General features: G+C 40.2%; 1 protein-coding gene across 2 annotated transcripts in view; it reads left to right on the top strand.

The window, feature by feature from the left end:
* Taf4b (TATA-box binding protein associated factor 4b) overlaps window positions 1–21,205 on the top strand; it is a 96,517-nt gene extending 75,312 nt beyond the window's left edge. For both annotated transcript variants that reach the window (XM_070028654.1, XM_070028653.1), the window contains exon 15: window positions 19,506–21,205. In XM_070028654.1, coding sequence (XP_069884755.1) covers window positions 19,506–19,670 — 165 coding nt within the window. In that variant the 3' untranslated portion in view covers window positions 19,671–21,205. The remainder of the gene's footprint in view (window positions 1–19,505) is intronic.
* Window positions 21,206–21,967: the final 762 nt, after the last annotated feature.

Raw genomic sequence — 21,967 nt, 5'->3', positions numbered from 1 at the left:
GAGATGGAATTCTATAGACTTCTCTTCCCAGACTGGCTTTGAATCATAATCTTCCAGATCTCAGCCTGTGAGTAGCTGGGATCATAGGCTGAAGCACTGAGCCAGCTTGTTTTATTATTATTATTTTTATTTGTCTTGTTTGAAGACAGAGTATCCCTATCATCTAGCTGGCCTGCAGCTGGAAATCTTGCCTTAGTGAATGCTAAGATTATAAACATGTACCACCATGCCCACCTAGAAAGCCACTTTTAAATAAGGATGAAATGTACTATTACTTTTATTATTTAACTTTTTAGGTATATGTCTTTGATTCATGGAGTATGTGTGTTTTTTTTGTGGTAGGGTTTGAGCCCAGATCCTTAGACCTTTATGTAGCATTTCTTTAGAGTAAGAGTTGAAATACGGATTTAACTTTATTTCCTGGATCTTTGAATGAAAGTTGAAGTATGGGCCAGACCGATAATCCTAGCATTCAGGGGTGGAGACAGAAGCAAGAAGATTGCAACTTCAAAGCTAGCCTGTAATATATAGCCAGCTGAAGCCCAGCCTGGGTTACACAGCAAGACTGCGTCAAGAATAGGGGAGGAAAAAAAAAAAAAGGAAAAAGAAAAAATAGGAATTCAGTTTTGTACCTTCTATCCCTCCCCAGCATTCTCATTCAAGCCAGTAAATTGTTCCATCATTTACTCTATAGTTATTAACTCATTTATTTACAATGCTCCCTTTGTCGTATCTAACTTTGTATTGTCTTCTAATTCCCACATGTATTTGAGTCATTTCCTTATACTTTGAGCCAAGTTTAATAGTTTTTCTGTGATTTTGAAAATATGTTGTGTCTGCAGTGTGTAGCCACATATAGCTGTTGAGCTCTTGAGCTCGGTAACAGAAGAAATAAATTCATACTTTTAAGTTAAAATGAATTTTAATACCCATATATGTCTATTGGCTTCTACATGGGACAATGTAGAAGGATGTTCTACTGGTGTATATCTTCTTATTTATTTCAGGAGTGAGAGTGCCCTAGGAATCAAACCAGGGCCTCACAGATGCTAACCAAATTGTCTCCTGCTGACCAACATTCCTAGCTCGTCTATGTCTATTTGACTATGTTTTAGCACCCAAACCCTTTGAAAAAATTATAATTTTAAAAATGTATAGTTAAGCATATTTTTTTGTATGTGTTGGTACTAGAGCTTTCAACTCAGGGCCTTGCTTGGGATTTTTGCTCAAAGCTGACATCTACCAATTAAGGTACACATCTAGACTAAATTTTTGTTATAATTGGAGAAAAGTGCCATAGATTCTTCTGTTCAGGCTGGCTTTAAACCTTGAACCTCAGATTTCACCCCCCCCCCCCAAGTAGCCAGGATTTGAGCATGAACCACCAGCTCATATAAAACTAAAACTCTGTCCACTAAACAATTACCCATTTTTCTCTTCCCTGTGATCCTTGTAATCCTTATTCTACTTTGTTTCTATGAATAAGTAGTCAAATATACCTCTTATATAAGGGGAATCTTACAGTATTTGTCCTTTTAAGACTGATGTATTTAACTTAGTATAATATCCCCAAGGTTCCAAACCATAATGTATTTTAAAAGATAATTAAAATAGTTTAGTAAAGCTGGTCACCAGTGACTCACACCTGTAATTATACCTACTCAGGAGCCTGAGATCTGACAATCATGATTTGAAGCCAACCCAGACAGAGTCCATGAGACTCTTATCTCCAGTAAACTACCAAAAATGCCAAAAGTAGAGTTGTAGCTATAGTGGTAGAGTGCTAGTCTTGAGCAAAATAAGCTCACCAACAGTGCTCAGACTCTTGAGTTCACACTCCAGGACAGGCATCAAAACAAAAAAAAGTCCATTAGAGAAATTTTTGTTTCTATCACAAGATGAGCTAGAAGCACTCTTTATTTTTGTTAGTGTGTGAGTATAAATATCTTACTTAAATTGGAGTGTATTATTTCATTATTGAGCCTATTCATATAAATAGGCTTTGTTAACAAATCTTTATTTTGTGACAAAAAATAAATGTAGTTGTTTTCATCCACAGCCATTATTTATAATATTATTATAATGTGCTTGGAGATGTCTAAATTCCTGATATGTTTTCTATTTTAGTAACATTACAACAACTTCTGTTAAATGTTTGCTTGGCAGGAAAATCATTGCAGCACATGTGACAAGTCCATTTGTGATTCCGAGTTTAATTCTTGATTCTGTTAAGCTTTTTAACTTTGTACAAAGGTGGTTTACTGTTTGTTACAAAGAAAATAGAATATATTGCTTTTCTATTTTTGCCTTACGACTCTGTTTTAAGATCATACAGTTGTTTTTTAATGAAAATTGAAGATATAAAATGGTTTTTCTAAATTTGCACAGTTATTAAGATAGAGGAACCAAAGGTACAACACCAGACGTTTTGTCTGTGCTCATAACCAACCACTACACTGAGATCATTCTAGAAATATTGTGCTGCCAGTTGAGCATTGTATTTTGGATGTTGTTTTACCTAGATTTCACAAGAGAAACAATACAATGTATAGAGCTAAGTAATAGGATATTTTTTTTGCCAATCTTGGAGATTGAACTCATTCTGGGCACTGTCCCTGAGCTGCTTTTGCTCAAGGGTAGCACTCTACCACTTGAGCCACAGTGATGCTTCCCAGCTTTTTCTAGTTCATGTGGTAGTGAGGAATCTAACCAGAACTTCATGCATTCTTTTTTTTAGGGGGGAGAGGGGGAGTCTGGTCGTGGGGCCTGAACTCTGGGCCTGGGCACTGTCCCTCAGCTCTTCAGCTCAAGGCTAGCGCTCTACCACTTGAGCCACAGTGCCACTTCCGGCTTTTTTCTTTTTTTGCTTATGTGGTGCTGAGGAATCAAACCCAGGGCCTCAGGCATGCAAGGCAAGCACTCTACCACTGAGCCACCTTCCCAGTCCAGGACTTCATACATTCTAGGCAAGCACTCTACTACTAAGTCACATTCCCAGCCCCAGGTAACACGAATTTTTAATAGAAAATGACCCACACGATTATGAAGGCTGAAAAGTGCCATATCCTAAAGACCCAGGAAGTTAGTGATATAATTCAGTCTGAGTTGTCAAGCTTGAAGACCAGGGAAGCCAATGATGTAGTTTATATTTGAAGATAAGGAGGCCGGAGAATAGAGGAAGGGCAGATGGAGGAGATAGACTGATGATTTAAGTTGTCCAGTAACAACTTGGGGCTTTGAAGTCCAGGGACATGAGAACTTGGATAACTCGGCTTCAGAAGACAGTGCAACTTTGTTCTTCTGTTTTTATCTAGCTATTCAATGTATTGGATAACCCTTGTCTACTTGCTGATGGTGAATGTTCTATCTCTATTGAACCTGCTGCTTTAGGTTAATCTTTTCTGGGAATGATTTTACAAGTGTTCTATAATTCTAAAACATGTTCTACCAGGTGTCTGAATATCCTTTATCAAGCTAAAACGTATAGCTTACTATCATAGACATTTTCTTCTGTCTCATACTTTTGTGCCACAATTCACTGATCCATTAGTAGGCACTTAGAATATTTTTACATATTTGTAATAAAGAATGAACATACAATGTCTTCATGAACTTCACTTCTTTTGTAGGATTGATTTATAAAAGAACCTTTGGATCTAAAAGCATACATCCTGTAATTTAATAACTTTTTTTTTTTGTGGGTTGTGGGGACTGAACTCTGGGCTTGGGCGCTGTCCCTCAGCTCTTCAGCTCAAGGCTAGTATTCTACCACTTGAGCCGTAGTGCCACTTCCAGTTTTTTTCTGCTTATGTGATGCTGAGGAATCGAACCGAGGACCTCATGCATGCAAGGCAAACACTCTACCACTGAGCCAACTTCCCAGCCCTTAATAACTAATTTTTCATAAGCTTCCTAAAAACATTGTGTCAGTTTCTACCACTGAACCTGTTTCCTTGCTAGCAATAGATAGGATCATTCGTTTAAAAATATTTATTTCTACAGTTTTTTGTTGATTGCATCTCTGTCAATCATACCCTCTTAAAAGGTAAGGTTATTTCTAAATGGAAACATGGTAACAAAATGCTGAACAACCTCTAAAATACCCTTTGAGGTTAATTCTTGAATCTTGTTACATTTCTTTAAATATTAAAATAATATAGGGATTTTTCATAATAGAAATGTATATATTTTGAAATATATTCAACCAGGTTGAATTCTTACCAGTATTTGAATGATCATATATAGAGATGATTGACTTTACTATGACTGTTTTTGCTATTTTTATCACTTTAGTATATAGATAGATTAAAGTAAAATATTAAGTCTGAAATGATTTTGGAAAACACAAAGGCTTAAATCTATTAGGAGGTAACAAGTTCTTAGTGAAAATTGTCTCTGCTTACTATTTCAGGTGACTTTTTAGTCTAGAAAGGTGCACAAGTAATTTAACTAAAATGCTCTTGACAGGAAAGGTCCAGGTTTAATCTTTATTTCCTTAAGGGGCATAGTCAGTAGCCATTCTTTGTTTATTTCCATCCTCTTCCACCAGGTTGCAGGGGACCATCATTTTCTAAAGTGTTCATTGTTATCTATTATAGCAGACCTATGAGACATTGAAAGAGATATAGTGTCACTAAATGCTCTCTATAAATGTATACATTCAGGGGATTATGGGCATTTTATTACTTTACATAAAGAATGTATTTTAAGATAGATTTCTATATTGTTCACATTAGCTAAATGTGTGAGTATTCATAAATGAAACATCTCAATTTAGTTAGGTCTTTTAAATTTTCCAAAGGTTTAAAATTGATTTGTTTAGGGCTGGGAAGTTGGCTCAGTGATAGAGTGCTTGCCTTGCCTGCATGAGGCCCTGGGTTTGATTCCTCAGCACCACATAAGCAGAAAAAGCCGGGAGTAGTGCTGTGGTTCAAGTGGTAGAGCACTTGCCTTGAGGTGAAAAGCTGAGGGACAGCGCCCAGGCCCAGATTTTAGGCCCCATGATGGACAAAAACAAAACAAAACAAAAATTGATTTGTTTGTTTTGTTGGTTTTTGGGGGAAAGATCTTACTGTATAGCTCTAGCTGGCTTTGAACTCTTTATTGCTTCAACCTCTCAAGTGCTAATATTACAGGTATATGTAACCACAATGATTTAAAAGTTTACTTTTTTGTCAACTACCTTTAGTAACTTACTGGGAAGTATGTTGAATTGCACATTATGGGCTTTTCTTTTCCCAAAATATCTCTTAAATAATCTTAAAAGAGCCAGTTATGTATGCTGAAAACAGTAAACATTCACAGTAATAAAGAAAAAATGACATTAAGGGTATTTAATAGTGTTTGAGTTTAAAATGATTCATATTAGAGTCCTGCTAGGTTCAAATAGTAACAGATGCCTTTTAAATGTCAGTGAATTAAAAGATGGTATGTTGAATTTGTGTTGTGTCAAATTGGCCAAGCGGGAACTAAGTTTCCCAGAATCTCTTTTCTTACATAGTTCCTGGTTACTATAGGCTTTGAGGAGTTTTATGGCAGTTTTATTTTGAAAAATAGAAATGAAACTGCATCTCTATTCCTCTTGTTGGGAAAGTCAAGGTAGGATTACAGGACCCTGTTTTATCTCCATGTATTGACATAGATCAGCAGCTGGCCCTTCAGTTCAGTCCTCTCTGAGGAAAGTTTGTCTCCTAATGAGTCTATTATGGCTTCCCTTAAGGCAGTGGCCTTGCAAGGGATGACTGATCTTTCTCAGGACTTACCCTACTATCTCTTATTTCTTATATGCCTACAACCAGATTCAGGTTCTACAAGCCTGGGGTAAGGTACTAAAGTGTGGCCCATGAGGTAATGTGGTATATACTAAATGAGTTACATGATTTTGCTTGCAGTTGCCTGAGAGATGGTATGGGAATGAATGGTTCCTAAGGATTTAGCTTCAGAGTAGAAAGAACATAAAATTGGGTCAGGCCTAACATACTGATTTAGAATCACTAGGCAAAGATTACTGACAGAAGGTTTAGAGAGCTACAAGTGGCTTCAACAGTTTTATTTTGATTGGTTGCCTAACTGAAAGCCTAACCCAAAGGGGACGTAGACTAAGTGAAATTGAGGTAGATACTAGAATTGTATTTATATAATATAAATACTTGTTTACAGAGACTATATGTAAGATGACCACATCTGTCCTCTGAGTGTGTGCAGAGGATACTCCTTTTATTATAGCTATGAGAAGGCCTCAGCATCCTTGAGGAGCTCTGCTAGCTTTTTGCTTCAGTGAGTAACTGTAGAGGATCTCTACTATCTAGCTGTGTTTTGAGCTTGTTGAGAATAGCAGAATCCTTGGTGGCAGAGGCAAGTAGTGACAAGATGGATATGGGGACTCTGATGGTCAGTAAAGCCAGTGTAGTAATCAGAATAGTCTTAAGTTACAGAGATTTAGGGGCAGGGATGCCTATGTTCTGAAATAATTCAAAAGTAATAATAATGAAGGCAACAGAAAGGAGAAATCTGTTGCTTTAAATGTTCTGCTCATGTCGTACATTAAAAACAACTAAAAACCCTCTTGGTGACATATCTTAGAGTTCATTTCGATTAGCATCATTTTATATGGTCATATGCACATAGCTGTTGAGCTATTGTGACCTCTTCTAGGGCTGTTCTAGACATATAGTAATTGTTACAAATGAGGGAAACCAGGGAGCCTACAATTCTTTGGGTCTGGCTTACTTCACTTAAAATGATTTTTCCCAAGTCTTTCCATTTCTTTATCAATGGGGCTATGCCATTCTTTCTGATGGAAACATAGAATTCCATTGTGTATATATACCACATCTTCTTGATCCATCCAGCTACTGAGGGCCCCTGGGTTGGTTCCATATCTTAGCTGTGGTAAATAATGCTGCAATAAACATAGTTGTGCTGGTAGCTTTAGTGTGGCCTTGTTTGTGATCGTTTGGGTAAATGCTCAGGAGTGGGATTGCTGGGTCATAGAGGTGCTCTATGTTTAGTCTTTTGAGGACATACTGCTTTCCAGAATGGTTGAACAAGTTTACATTCTCACCAACAGTATAGTAGCATTCTCTTTTGGTCTTATCCCCACCAGCATCTACTATTACTTGTTTTGTTGTTGTTGTTTTCCTTTTTCTTTGATTTTTTTTTCCCCTTTGGTTTATCATCTGTGGTCACTGGTTTTTTTTAATTCTATTATCCTGTTTCTTGTATAAACTTTATTTGATTTGAGGAAGGGAAGGGGAATAACAAAATAGTGAAACAAAGGACAAAAGGTGAACCAATGCTACAGTGATACTCATAAGACATTATGTTGGAAATGAACTTTACAATTGGGTGATGGGGGGAGAAACTGGGAGAAAAATGGGGTAAGGGGTAACAATACTCGACAACAAATGTACTCATTACCTTATGTAACTGTAAAACCTCTTTACATCCCCTTTACAACAAAAATTTTTCTTAAAAAAGGAGTTCTGCTTATGAACCAGCAGATGGCAGTCAATCTCGAAGTTCAGTATTTTCTGCTTTGTGTTCCCCTTAAGGCCTAGAAAGCTCAGGTATCCAGTCACTTCTGTTTATCTTTGTAGGTTTTTTTTTTTTTTTTTTTTGGTTGTAGGGCTTGAACTCGGCACCTGAGGGCTGTCCCTCTGCTCTTCAGCTCAAGAAGAGCACCCGCCACAGCGCCAGTTCCAGTTTTCTGAGTCATTGATTGGAGATAAGAGTCTCACAGAATTTCCTGGGCTGGCTTTGAACCATGATCCTCAGATCTCAGCCTCCTGAGTAGCTAGAATTAAGGTGCGAACCACCCACGCCCCGCTTATCTTCGCAGTGTTTGTTCTGGATCTGTATCTTTATTTTGCTCTTCCCTGTTTCCTAAATCTAATACTTCTATTGGGGTGGCATTGGGACTTAGTATAAACTGGATAGTATATCATTGCCTCTCACTAAATTCTTTACAATATTTCTTTAAAATACTGGTATTCTGTGCTTGATTAACTGTTAAGACGGGGGACACATTTGTTTTTTTTTAGTCTTAACATTCAGGGAATAGAATAAAAGTGGCTGACTTTAGATTCCAAATAAGATGGATTGTCTTGTAAACAAAAGCTGGCTCTTCTGCAGTTTGATTAGAAGGTTATAAGAAAAACTACGTGTACCTGTACATATCCTTCATCTACCTGCCACATGTCTGAAGTGCCTATTAGTTTACTTTTAGCTTTAGGCATTTTTCAAAACTCTACTATAATCTAGTTTACTGAGTGGAATGAGAAGTTTAACAGCATTCATTATTTCTCTTAAACTGGCTAGGCAATGATTTAGCAAGAGCCTAAAAGAGTATGACATGAGAAGGATAATTAAATGGTTTTAAGTTGAGAATGGTAGAGAACCTGGAGAACTAGAATTACATTCTTTCTGTGAACTTTCAGTGCCTCCCAACTACTGATGAATTCATTATGATAATAAAGACTAACACTTATGAAGTGTATAATGTTATCATTTAAGTTTAAATAGATCTTAATCAGTTTTTGCCGTTGCTATCCCTAGTTTGCAGAATAGGAAGCTGAGGCACAGAGATATAATTTGTCTGAAATTGTTTATGGAATTAACAACTAGTATTTATCACCTTGCCGCCTAGCATAACTTCTTACCTATCACTGGTACCCAGTAACAAGCTAATACTGAGTTGAATTAGCATGGACTAGCATGAAACTAGAGGCCCATTTGAAGTCAGAGAACTTCATCAGGATCCATGAAGCCATTGGGTTCATAAAGCTGTTTCTTGTGTCTCTCACTTTGCCTGGCAGTAATCTAACTTAAGGAAGCATGGAGAAAGAGGCAAAAGAGCTTTTTAAAGGTTTTACTTTGAAATACCCAATTGTTACTTCTCTGAAATGGGCAGTTAATACTATTCAGTTGTTTACTATAAGAGCAAAATAATTTACCCGAAATTTTTTTTCTCCGAATTTTTTTTTTTGGTTGTGGGCCTTGAACTCTGGGCCTGAGCGCTGTCCCTCAGCTCTTGAGCTCAAGGCTAGCGCTCTACTACTTGAGCTACAGCGCCACTTCCAGTTTTCTGGTGGTTTGTTGGAGATAAGAGTTTCATGAAGTTTCCGCCCGGGCTGGCTTTGAACCACGATCCTCAGATCTCAGCCTCCTGAGTAGCTAGGATTACAGACATGAGCCACGGGCACCCGGCTCCGAAATTTTTTTATAAAGATAGAAAATTTTGTTTAGTAGTACAGTTTGCTTCTTTAATAGAGGCTCACTTAAACTATAGTTAGAGAATGTTGACGCTTAGATTTGATTAGGTTCCTAGGGTAACTACTATGTGCATGATAGATAAATGGACCATTTTTGTCATCTACTTTTTGCTCTCCTTTCATCCAGGTGAAGAAACCAAATTAAAGTATAGCCTCATATAGAAAGAGGGGTGAGTGGGAAGGCCGGAGTTCTTACAACTCATCCATGAACTACATTAGTGCTCTGTGGCACATTGAGACTGTAGTGTAACTCCAAATCAAACCTAGACAGCTTGGGAGAAAGCAGGCAGTGTAGTGGAGTAAACTTAAAACCAGCAGTGAGTTGTTCCCGCTCCTCTACTGTCCTTATTGTGGATAATTGAGAGGCATATAAGTCTGGCCTACTCATTGTGAAACTTAGCAAATGATGAGCTACAGAATAAAGATGCTAGACACTTATTTTATGTCCAGATTCCAGAAGGATTGACTTTCTGAGTCAGACACTATTTAGGGGAAGAGAATGCTATCACCTTTTGTGAAGGCATTTCTGCTGGATTGTGGGTTTGTTTCATTTATAACATTGCCTCAGGCACTCTGCTGCATCCGGTTGGAATGACCTCCTTTGCAACCCTGTGCTCTGATCTGGTTTGAACCAGTTAGAGCAGGTTTGATCCGGTTCTGACCGGTTTGAACCGGTTCTGACCGGTCTAAACCGGTTCTTACCGGTTTGATCCGGTGTGAACCGGTTCTGACCGGTTTGATCCGGTTCAATCCGGTTCTGACTGGTTTGATCCGGTTGGGTCCGGGTTGATCCGGCTCTAACCGGTTTGATCTGGTTCTGACCGGTTTGACCCGGCTCAAACCAGTTTGAACCGGTTTGATCCGGTTCTGACCGGTCAGATCTGATTTGATCTGGTTCTGACCAGTTTGAACTGGTCCTGACCGGTCTAATCCGGTATGAGCCGGTTGTGACCGGTCTGATCCGGTGTGAACCGGTTCTGACCGGTTTGATCCAGTTCTAGCCGGTCTGATCCAGTTTGAACCGAATTGATCCGGTTTAATCTGGCTCTAACCAGTCTGATCCAGTTTGAACCGGTTAGAGCAGGTTTGATCCGGTTTTGACCGGTTAGAACCAGTTCTGACCGGTGTGAACCAGTTTGATCCGGTTCGGACCAGTTTGAGCCGGTTCGAACTGGTTTGAGCCGGTTTGAGCCGATTCTGACCGGTTTGAACCGGTCCTGACCTGTGTGAACCGGTTAGATCCAGTTTGATCCGGTTCTGACCAGTTTGAACTGGTTCTGACCGGTTTGGTACAGTGTGAACCGCTTTGATCCGGCTCTAACCGGTCTGATCCGGTTTGAACCGGTTAGAGCAGGTTTGATCCGGTTTTGAACCGGAGTGAACCGGTTTCATCTGGTTCGGACTGGTTTGAGCCAGTTCTGACCGGTTTGATCCGGTTTGATCTGGTTCTGACCGGTCTGAACCGGTTAGAGCAGGTTTGATCCGCTTTTGACCGGTTTGAACTGGTTCTAACCGGTTAGAACCGGTTTGATCCGGTCCTGGCCGGTGTGATCCGGTTCTGACCGGTTAGAACCGGTTTGACCCGCTTCTTACCGGTTAGAACCGGTTTGATCCAGTTCTGACCGGCTTGAACCGGTTCAAACTGGTTCTAACCGGTTTGATCTGGTTTGATCCGGTTTGATCTGGTTCTGACCGGCTTGAATTGGTCCTGACCGGTCTAATCCGGTGTGAGCCGGATCAGACCGGCTCAAACCGGTTCGAATTGGTTCTAACTGTTTTGATCCCTTTCTGATGGGTCAGATCTGGTTTGATCGGGTTCTGACTGGTTTGAACCGGTCTGATCCGGCTCTAACCAGTTTGATCTGGTTCTGACCGGTCTGATCCGGTTATAACCGGTTAGAGCTGGTTTGATCCGGTTCTGACCGTTTTGATCACGTTTGAGCCGGTTTGATCCGGTTCTGACCCGTGTGTACCGGTTTGAACCGGTTTGGGCCGGTTTGATCCGGTTCTGACCCGTGTGCACCGGTTTGATCCGGTTTGAACGGGTTTGGGCCGGTTTGATCCGGTTCTAACCGGTTTGATCCGGTTTAATCCGGCTGTAACCGGCCTGATCCAGTTTGAACCTGTTAGAGCAGGTTTGATCCGGTTTTGACCAGTTAGAATCGGTTCTGACTGGTGTGCACCAGTTTGATCTGGTTCAGACCGGTTTCATTGGGTTCTGACTGGTTTGAACCGGTTCTGACCGGTCTGATGCGGTTCTAACCGGTTTGTTCTGGTTCTGACCGGTCTGATCCGGTTTTAACCGGTTATAGCAGGTTTGATCCGGTTCTGAACATTTTGATCCCGTTTGAGCCGGTTCTAATCGGTTTGACCGTTTTCATCCGGTTCTGACCGGTCTGAACCGGTTAGAGCAGGATTGATCCTGTTTTGACTGGTTTAGGCCGGTTTAGGCCGATTCTGGGCAGTGTGATCCGGTTCTGACCGGTTAGAACCAGTTTGGGCCGGTTAGATCCGGTTTGATCCGCTTCTGACCGGTCAGAACCGGTTCAAACTGGTTAGATCCAGTTCAAACTGGTTCTAACCGGTTCGATCCAGTTCTGGCCGGTTTGATCCGGTTCTGACCGGTTTGAAACGGTCCTGACTGGTCTAATCTGGTGTGAGCCGGTTCTGAACGGTCTAATCCGCTGTGAACCGGTTCTGATTGGTTCGATCCAGTTCTAACCGGTCTGATCCAGTTTGAACCGGTTTGATCCTGGTTAATCCGGCTTTAACCGGTCTGATCCGGTTTTAACCGGTTAGAGCAGGTTTGATCCGGTTTTGACCATTTAGAACCGGTTCTGACCGGTGTGCACTGGTTTGATCCGGTTCGGACCGGTTTGATCTGGTTCTGACTGGTTTGAACTGGTTCTGACCGGTCTGAACTGGTTCGAGACGTTTTGATCCGGTTCTGACCGGTTTGAACCGGTTCTAACCGGTTTGATCCAGTTCTTACCGGTCAGATCCGGTTTGATCGGGTTCTGACTGGTTTGAACCGGTTCTGACAGGTTTGAGCCGGTCTGATCTGGTTCTAACCGGTTTGATCTGGTTCTGACTGGTCTGATCCGGTTTGAACCAGTTAGTGCAGGTTTGATCCGGTTCTGACCGTTTTGATCCCGTTTGAGCTGGTTTGATCCGGTTCTGACCGGTTTGAACCAGTTTGAGACGTTTTGATCTGGTTCTAACCGGTCTGATCCGGTTTGTGCCGTTTTGATACGGTTTTTCCAGTTCTAGCCGGTTTGATTCGGTTCTGTCCGGTTTGAACCGGTTTTGAGCCGGTTTGATTGGGTTCTGACTGGTTTGTACCGGTTCTGACCGGTTTGAGCCGGTTTGAGCTGGTTCTAAACGGTCTGATCCGGTTTGAACCGGTTCGATCCGGCTGTAACCGGTTTGATCCGGTTCTGGCCGGTTTGAGCCGGTGCTGACCGGTTTGAGCCGCTTAGAACCGGTCTGATCTGGTTTGATCCGGTTCTGACCGGTTTGAACCTGTTTGAACTGGTTCTAACCGGTTTGAGACATTTTGATCCGGTTCTAACCGGTCTGATCCGGTTTGAACCGCTTAAAACAGGTTTGATCCGGTTCTGACCGGCTTGAACCGGTTCGATCCGGTTCTGGCCGGTGTGATCCAGTTTGAAGTGGTTTGATCCGGCTCTAATCGGTTTGAGCCGGTGTGATCTGGTTCTAACCGGTTTGTTCTGGTTCTGACCGTTTTGACCGGTTAGAACCGGTTCTGACCGGTGTGAACCAGTTTGATCTGGTTCTAACCGGTTTGATCCGGTTCTGTCCGGTTTGAACCGGTTCTGACCGTTTTAGCCGGTTTGATCGGGTTAGAGCCGGTTCTAACCGGTTTGATCCGGCTCTGATCGGTCTGAGCCAGTTTGAGCCGGTTCTAACCGGTTTGATCCCCTTCTGACCGGTTTGAGCCGGTTTGATCTGGTTTGAACCGGTTCTAATCAGTTTGAGCAGATTTGTTCCGGTTCTGACCGGTTTGAACCGGTTCTAACCGGTTTGTGCCGGTTTGATCCAGTTCTAACCGGTTTGAACCAGTTCTAACCAGTTTGTGCTGGTGAGGTTTACAGTATTACTCTGAATCTAGTCCCTAACTAGCTTCTGACTCCTCATTCAGTAACTGCTCATAGTTCAGCTCTGCCTCATGGAAGGAAAGGATATTGAATTAATTTGTGGGGTTAGGAGATAGGGGAGGGAATGTTCCTCAAGCTGGTGAGTTCAGGGAAAAGAGGTGTCTGGATTGAGCTTACTGTGACACAAAGCAGCATGGGTCCACGGATGATCCACCATATATTCTTGTTCTTGTTTGCTGCCCAGCACCTAAGGGCAAAGAACAGATAGGAGACAAAGTTGAGACCAAGTTGAAGGTCAAATTCTCATGGCCTGTGGAAAACCTGTGCTTGCTCTTGCTTGTCCTCCAGCCTTGCTTTCTACTAATCATTCTCCCAAGAGGTGAGATAGAGAGAAAAAAGGACTAAATCCTTTGTCCTGGTACTGCTGACTTCTTACCATGCAAGAACTCTTCAGTATTAACAGCTCAGTGCATGAGCCCCTCCACATTTTTCTCCATGTAATGTAAATCTTGATAGCTGCAATGTGGCTTTGTCCCCTGGATCCTCAGGCTTGTCACATGACAAACATGAACTGTGACCCCTTTGTTCTTTAATCAGGTGATTAAGTCTTACTATTTTTCTTTTATACTTAAATTTTGCCTGATTTCTTTCCTTTTCCCCTTTTTTGCTCTTGATAATTTACTACTAAGATGAGACTTTTTGCTAGCAATTTAATTTTTATGTTAATTATAACATTGATGCTAAAAAAAAAGAAAAAACATCTACAGACTGTAAGATCTCTGAATTTTCACATCATGAACATAGCCACATTGCCAGTAGTCAGATCAAGAGAGAAGTATTACCAGCCACCAGTGACTGAAACCTGTAGTCTGAAAATCAGTTCAAAGCCAACCTAGACAACAGTCCACAAGACTCCATCTCTAAAATAACTAGCAAAAAAGTAGGATTAAAGTGACACTGCCCAAAAATAAATGTACTCTCCACGTGACTTATGTAACTGTAACCCCTCTGTACCTTTATAATAACAATAAGAAATTAAAAATAAATAAAAATACAAAAAATTTTAAGCAGGATTGAAGATATTGCTCAAGAGAGCATCAGACAAGCAGGAAGGCTAAACTAAGCATAAGACCTTTAGTTGAAACCTCAGTCCCACAAAAAGTTAAAAAAAAGAAAAAGGAAGTGTCAGTTGGTTAGAGATCAGCTTGGATATAAAAGTTTATGAGACTGCATCTCAACCAATGGCTATGTACACTGATGCATGCTTGTCATCAGCAACACAAAGGAAGTACAGCCCAAGCATGAAGCAAGATCCTACCATAAAAATAACTAGCACTTAGCTGGTCACCAGTGGCTTATGCCTGTAATCCTAGCTAAGATCTGTGGATCTCGGTTTGAAGCCAGCTGGGCAGAAAAGTCCCCAGAGACTTATCTCCATTAGCCACTCAAAAACTGGAAGTGGCAGTGTGGCTCAAGTGGTTGAGCGCTAGGAGCACCAAGAGGCTCAGGGATAGTGTCCAGGCCCTGAGTTAAGTCCCCAAATCAACAACAACAAAAAAAGCTGACACTGCCAGTCACTGGTGGCTCACACCTGGAATCTTAAGTCTCATGAATAAGAGGCTGAGATCTGAGGATCATGGTTTGAAGCCAGCCTAGGCAGGAAAGTCTGTGTTACTCGTATCTCCAGTTAAGCACCACAAAACAAGGGGAAAAAATGGAAGTGGAGCTGTGGCTCAAGTGGAAGAACACAAGACTTGAGCAAAATAATGCTCAGAGACAGCACACAGGCCCTGAGTTCAAGCTACACACACACACACAAAATAGCCAATGGTGGAGGTACCACTTAAGTAGTAGAATACCTGCCTAGCAATTTTTTAATATTTTAATATATATTTTTATTGTAAAGATACTGTACAGAGGGGTTATAGTTACATGAGTAAGGTAATGAGTACATTTCCTATTCTTATCCCCTCCTTTGTTTTCTCCCATCATCCCTTCCCTTCCTACCTCCCCAACTCCTCCCCCCATGCACAAAGTTGTAAAGTTCATTTTCAACAGTGTCTTGTACATCTCATTGTTACAGTGGGCGAACCTGTATCCCTATTTAAGCATTTTGTTTTTTCCCTTACCCTCCCCAAATTAGAAAAATGCATATACAAGATGAAGGGAACTGATGTCAAATACAGTGAAAACGGGTTATGCCATGGGGGAAGAACATACAAAAGAAATTTAAAAATCACATAGTACATTATAAATATGTTAAAAGCAATAGCAAGAAAGAAAAGACCACTTGTGTCCCTATCTTGGGGTTCATTTCACTTAACATCATCTTATATGGTCATATGTACATAGCTTTTGATCTTTTTTGCTTGTCTCAGACATATACTAGTTATTGCAAATAAGGGAAACCATGGGACCTATGTTTCTTTGGGCCTGGCTTACTTAATATAATTTTTTCCAAGTCTTTCCATTTCCTAACAAATGGGGCAATGTCATTCTTTCTGATGGAGGCATAGAATTCCATTGTGTGTGTGTGTGTGTGTGTGTGTGTGTGTGTGTGTGTGTGTGTGTGTGTGTGTGTGTGTGTGTGTACTACATTTTCTTGATCCATTCATCTACTGAGGGGCGTCTGAGTTGGTTCCATATCTTAGCTATGGTAAATAATGCTGTGATAAACATAGTTGTGCTGGCAGTGTTACTGTGGCCTTGTTTGTGATCCTTTGGGTAAATGCCCAAAAGGGGGATTGCTGGATCATAGGGGAGCTCTATGTGGAGTCTTTTGAGGAACCTCCATACTGTTTTCCAAAGTGATTGAACAAGTTTACACTCCCACCAACAATGTAGTAGAGTTCCCTTTTGGCCACATCTCCTCCAGCATCTGTTGTTATTAGAGTTCTTGATTATAGCCATTCTAACTGGGGTGAAGTGGAATCTCAATGTTGTTTTGATTTGCATTTCTTTTATGGCTCGAGAAGTTGAGCATTTCTTCATGTGTCTGTTGGCCATTCTTATTTCCTCTTCAGAGAAGTTTCTCTTTTTTAGCTCACTTATTTATCGAGCAGTTGTTTCTTTGAGGATTTGTTGTTGGGGGATTTAATTTTTTGAGTTCCAAGTATATTTTAGATATGAGACCCTTGTCCATTGTATGGCTAGTGAAGATCTTCTCCCAATCCATGGGCTTTCTATTGATCTTGCTAGGTATGTCCTTTGCTATGCAGAAGCTCTGCAGTTTCATGCAATCCCATTTGTCCAACCTTTCTTTGATTTGTTGTGTTTCTAGGTTTCTATTAAGAAAATTTTGTACTATGCCAAGGAGCCCTAGAGTTTCTCTTATTCCTTCCTGTACTGCTTTCAGGGTATCTGTTTTGACTTTGAGGTCTTTGATTCATTTGGAGTTGACTGCCTAGTAATTTTGAGACCTTGGGTTCATACCCAGAATTGAGAGAAAGGGAGAAGGACTGGGGGTGGGGAGTGGGAGGAAAGAAAGAGAGAGAGAGAGAGAGAGAGAGAGAGAGAGAGAGAGAGAGAGAGAGAGAGAGAGAGAGACTGGGACTGAGACAGAGAGAGAGAGAGAGAGACAGAGGAGGCATTAGAATTGTTTGTAGTTAGAGCTATTGTGAGTAGTAATACTAAACTTTCTTGTACGTCACTTTTGATTAAAATGTGACATTTCTGAGTATCTTCATAGAAATGAAATTGCCAAGACATAGTAGCCATCTAGCCATTTAATTTTAAAATTCATACAAAATACAAACTCACTGTAGGAAACATGTAGTTTGAGGTTTTGAATAATATATCTGATTTATGGCTAATGAAAATGCCTCTAGTTAAATGTATTGTAATTTTAAACAGATTAACTCCTGTAAACAACAAAATTGCCTCTCATGACAATGGTGTTTACTATTTCCTAATGTGTGATTTTTTTCAATTCAACATGTCCATTTATGTATACAAAACATTGTGATCAGTGTTATGCTTTCAACATTCTCCCCCACCTCCGTACAGCCCATTCCCACTTGATTCTTCAAGTTTTCTAGTGCCATTGTCACATGTACACTGAGTCTTGTGACTGTATCATTCACCATCCAGATGGTAAGCCCATCCTGCAGAAATGCTGTGAAAATATTTTGGTGGTAATTACAGTAGTTAAGGTGACATCTAAGTTGTACCACCTCTTAGTAACAATGCCTGCAGAGAAGAATGGACCTGCTTGTACTTGAATGCCACACCTAGCCATAGTCAGAGGTGACCGTGTGTACATATGTAGACTGCATTCTTCACCCAGAGCCCTTTAGAGCTCAGAACTGGAGATGTACTTCAGCACAAGTAGCCAAGCAGTTGTGAAATGGAGAACAACCTTTTTCCCTCTTCTAATACCTGAGCTTCCTGAAGTTGGTTTCTTATATTCCTGTGAACAAGTTTAGTCTAGTAAGTGTAGAAATTGGATGTGTCTTTTTTTGGGGGGGGGGGGGAGGGAGGGGGAATCAGTCTTGGGGCTTGAACTCTAGGCCTGGGCACTGTCCCTGAGCTCTTCAGCTCAACACTAGAATTCTACCACTTGAGCCACAGCACCACTTCTGGTTTTCTGGTGGTTTATTGGAGATGAGTCTCATGGACTTTCCTGCCTGGGCTGGCTTTGAACCGTGATCCTCAGATCTCAGCCTCCTGAATAGCTAGGATTACAGGCATGAGCCACTGCCACCTGGCTTGGATGTGTCTTTTAACAAAGTTGTTGCCCCCAAGTCTTGTTATGAATATGCACAGAATAAAATTAAATTCTTGATCTTTGTATTTTGAAGACCTTAAAGAATTTCCCTTCCCTTCATCAAAATAAGACAAGAAATGTTCAGAGATTAATTAAAATTTAATGATGATGATAGGATAGTAATAAAAAAGAAGGTGTACTCTTCATTTTAGTTACATGTCTTTTCTTGTATAAATCTTTTGAATGGATGGACAGTTGACAATCTTAACTGATGCTTTTTGAAACATTAAAAAGGAATGAATAAAGGATTTCTGAGTTGTAAAATTATTCTTTGAGAAGTGTTTTTCATTTCTTCTAATTTTATTTGGTAGTAGTACATAGACATTAGTATTTAGAAAACAATACAAGAGTATTAAGTTTTATTGCTTTTTTAAAATTCATACTGGCTTTTCTGTTTTGAACCAGTAAATTCAGAAAATATTATTGATTATTGGTGTTTATCTTTGTATTTTACTAAGTTCTAGAGGAGACAGAAATAACGGTTAAAGCATATGCAAATTATTCTTGTCAAATAGTGTGAGGTAGTTGACAAAGGATAATTCTTGAGGGGACATGATGGTAGATTGTTTGGAATGGCTTGTTGTCACTGTTTGCTGCTCTTTGTAGAGGAACAGTGTGGCTGGAGTTAAGAAGAGGAATGGGTGGTGAGATGGTGATTATGTACATGTTAAAGTTCTTGATGTAGCATAGTGAGAAACACCACTCACTTTAGATGAAGTTAGAATTTGAGTTTGGTGCTGTCTTGCTTTGTGACCTTGAAAAGATTGCTTCAGCTCTCTTAACTCTCTTCATGTGATAAGGAATAGCACTAAAATACCTTGCTGCAATTTTGTATCAAAGGAAAGAAATAATGTGTGAAAAGTGCTTGACATAAGCTGTCAGAAGTTCTTCAGTGAGTATCTGGACAGTGGGAAACCACTTGAAGATTTGGGTACCATGCCATGGTGGGATCTGAGCCTTACAGGACTTTTATTATTTAAATTTTTCCTGTTGCCCTACTAAATGCCTGCACGTATTTAAAGTGTGCAACCTGGTAGCATTTTTATGCATGCATACACCTATGAAATTATCACTGTGATCCAAATAATAAACGCATCTATCATTTGGAAAAGTTTTATGTGAGGTTATTAAAGTGGAGTAGAGTGAAGAGCCTGAGAGTGGGGTGATGAGTTCAGAGGCTGCTGCCCGAGAAAGAACGAATGAGGCCATAAGCGAGGTGAAGTAGCCTGTATGACTGGGGCACAGTCTTGAGTCTATCATTTGAGAAGAGTGAGCTTCTGTGTGCTAGAATTGCTAGGCTTCCCCTGATGAAAGAGCCCTCATTTGAACTCTCTCTCCTCTTCTTTGTAGAGCTTAAAAGATGGCCTTGCTTCTGGGGCATCCAGCCTGACAGCCACCAAACTGTTGCTTCGTCCAAGAATCACAAGAATCTGCCTCAGGGACTTGATATTCTGTATGGAACAAGAAAGGGAGATGAAGTATTCTCGAGCCCTGTACCTTGCCCTTCTGAAGTGACTACTCTACTCCATCCAAAGCCTTGCTGTTTACTGCCAAAGAAGACACTAGAACATTGTCCTATTGGCCTGAAATCTCATTTCTGGAAATAGTAATATGGAAGACCATTGTTTACAGTTAGAAGCTTTTTATCAGGTTTTAACCTATACAGCTCATTGAGTTCTTAGAGTCTAGCTTCACTTTCTGAAAATCAGTCATGAAGTACCCTTGACACAGTAGCACTAGCCTACTTGTGCTTAATTATAGCAGGTTAGGGCTGTGTTGGTTACTGCCTGCTTCCTTTGCCAAACTGTAACAGTGAAGTGTCTTTCCCTAATTCATCCTGTACTGAGATGCAGGGGTAAGAAGTCCTTATTTACCAAGATAACTATATTTCATCCTATACTGAGCCTGTCTCAAGTTGTTAAGCTTTCTGGTCTAGAACCAGAAGATGCTTTGCTGACTATGACAGTCACCTGTAGTTCAAGGTGACAGACCACAGAGTAGGTCCTGTGGTGGCTTGGTGGGCTGAGCCCCAGTGTTGTCAAAATGAGACGAAAGGAGATAGTGTGTGCCTGAGGGTGCTAGTTTTCTGGCTCATGTCACCATGCGCTACTTCTGACACCCAAGTGAGGGACTTTCCTGTCAGGGAAACCTGCTTATATACCTCGTTGAAAACTAAAAGAGAATGATGAGGCATTGCATTCAGACTGATGAGGGGGAAATGATAATGGAATCATAAAACAGGAAATGTGCTGCTTATGTCCAAGGAGGGCGGGGTGCACTTGGAACTCCAAAACACCTGAAATAATAGATTTTGATGACAGAAGCAAATCACAACCCAACCAAAAAGGAAACTTTTCTAGTGACAAGATTGCAAAAGGAAGGGTTGTTTTTTTTTTTTGGTTGTTTCATATTGTTTTAAATCCCAAGAAGGTTTGTTCATTCTCCTGTAAAAGCTTTTAGTTTACCTGTATTTTAAGCATTTGGTATGTTTTTAAAAATCCTAACTAGTGACCAAAAATTTTAAGGCTAGGTCTTCCTTTTGGATTCAATACTTAACAGGTACTGTCAGCATCTGTTGTGAATGTTGGTGCAATATGAGAAGCGTGATACAGTGTATCCTTTAAAGAAGAAGGTGATGTGCAAAGCAATTTCTTTTCTTTTTTAATTTCACTTGTGCAGATTGTAGCTGGCAAAAGCAGTGGTAGTTATTACAGAAAGAATGGTTAAATCCTCAAAGAAGTTTGAGTGAAAGAGAAATGCTGTGCTTTTTAGAAAAGAGATTCAGGGGGAACAAAAAACTAACTCCAAGTATGTTATATTCTTCATCCTATTTTTCCCATTGGGACTGTTATGGCCATATCCTATGCAATAGTAAGATTTAAATTGGCCACAGTTTTTGTTTCCACAAGTCATTATGTAAAATGCTATAAAGTATGTGTATGTTAAAAGAATACTTTAAGAAGAGATCTATATCCAAAGTCATTTTTGTATATTTAAGCCCTTAGCTTTATTTTTTTGTAAAGTACAGCATACTCCCACATTTGTGTATATGTTATCAATCAGAGATGTTTAAAATTACTTTAGAAACTTCAATAAAAGAATTATTTTATTATAAGAACAACTGTGCTTAGTAACTGGCTTTGCAAACTGGTTTTCCTTGGTGGCCAATGAAAGGCTCACCTAAAGCCTCACATCTGCTGGGCAGGGCATCTGCTGTGCCCAGATTTTTGTTTATTTTCCAGTGTCAGCATTTGAGTTCTCGAAGCTCATTTCAAATCCAGTTTCTATATCATTTTCTTTGAAAGAGCTGCTATTGGATCTGCAAAGAAAGCTAAGCTTATTACAAAGGTTTTTCTTGGCCCATCAAGGTTCTCTAAGATACTGTTTTTCAAATTTTGTTTTTTAATAGCATTTTAAACTTTATGTGGTAAAGTATGCCTTACACAGAGAAGAAAAAATAAGTCTACAAAATGGAAGCATTGGGGGTATATGGGATCTACAGATACACTTTTTTTTTAATTATAAAGATAATGTATAGAGAGGTTACAGTTACCATCCATAGTGTTTACTTGTAGATTTATAGGAACGTATTTTTTATTTATTCATTTTTATTGTAAAGGTGATGTAGTTACGTAAGTCAGGTAATGATTACACTTCTTTTTGTTTTTGTTTTTGGGTTGGTCATGGGGATTGAACTCTGGGCTTGGGCTTGCACTCTACAGCTCAAGGCGAGCACTCTACCGCTTTAACCATGCCACTTCGGTTTTTGAGTGATTTTTATTGGAGATAAGAGTCTCACGGACTTTCCTGCC

Source organism: Dipodomys merriami, unplaced genomic scaffold (genome assembly GCF_024711535.1).
Source record: "Dipodomys merriami isolate MVZ:Mamm:240054 unplaced genomic scaffold, mDipMer1.0.p SCAF_2, whole genome shotgun sequence".
Taxonomy (NCBI): Eukaryota; Metazoa; Chordata; class Mammalia; order Rodentia; family Heteromyidae; genus Dipodomys; species Dipodomys merriami.
Note: the sequence above shows the minus strand (reverse complement) of the source record. Positions and strands in the feature narration are given on the sequence as shown.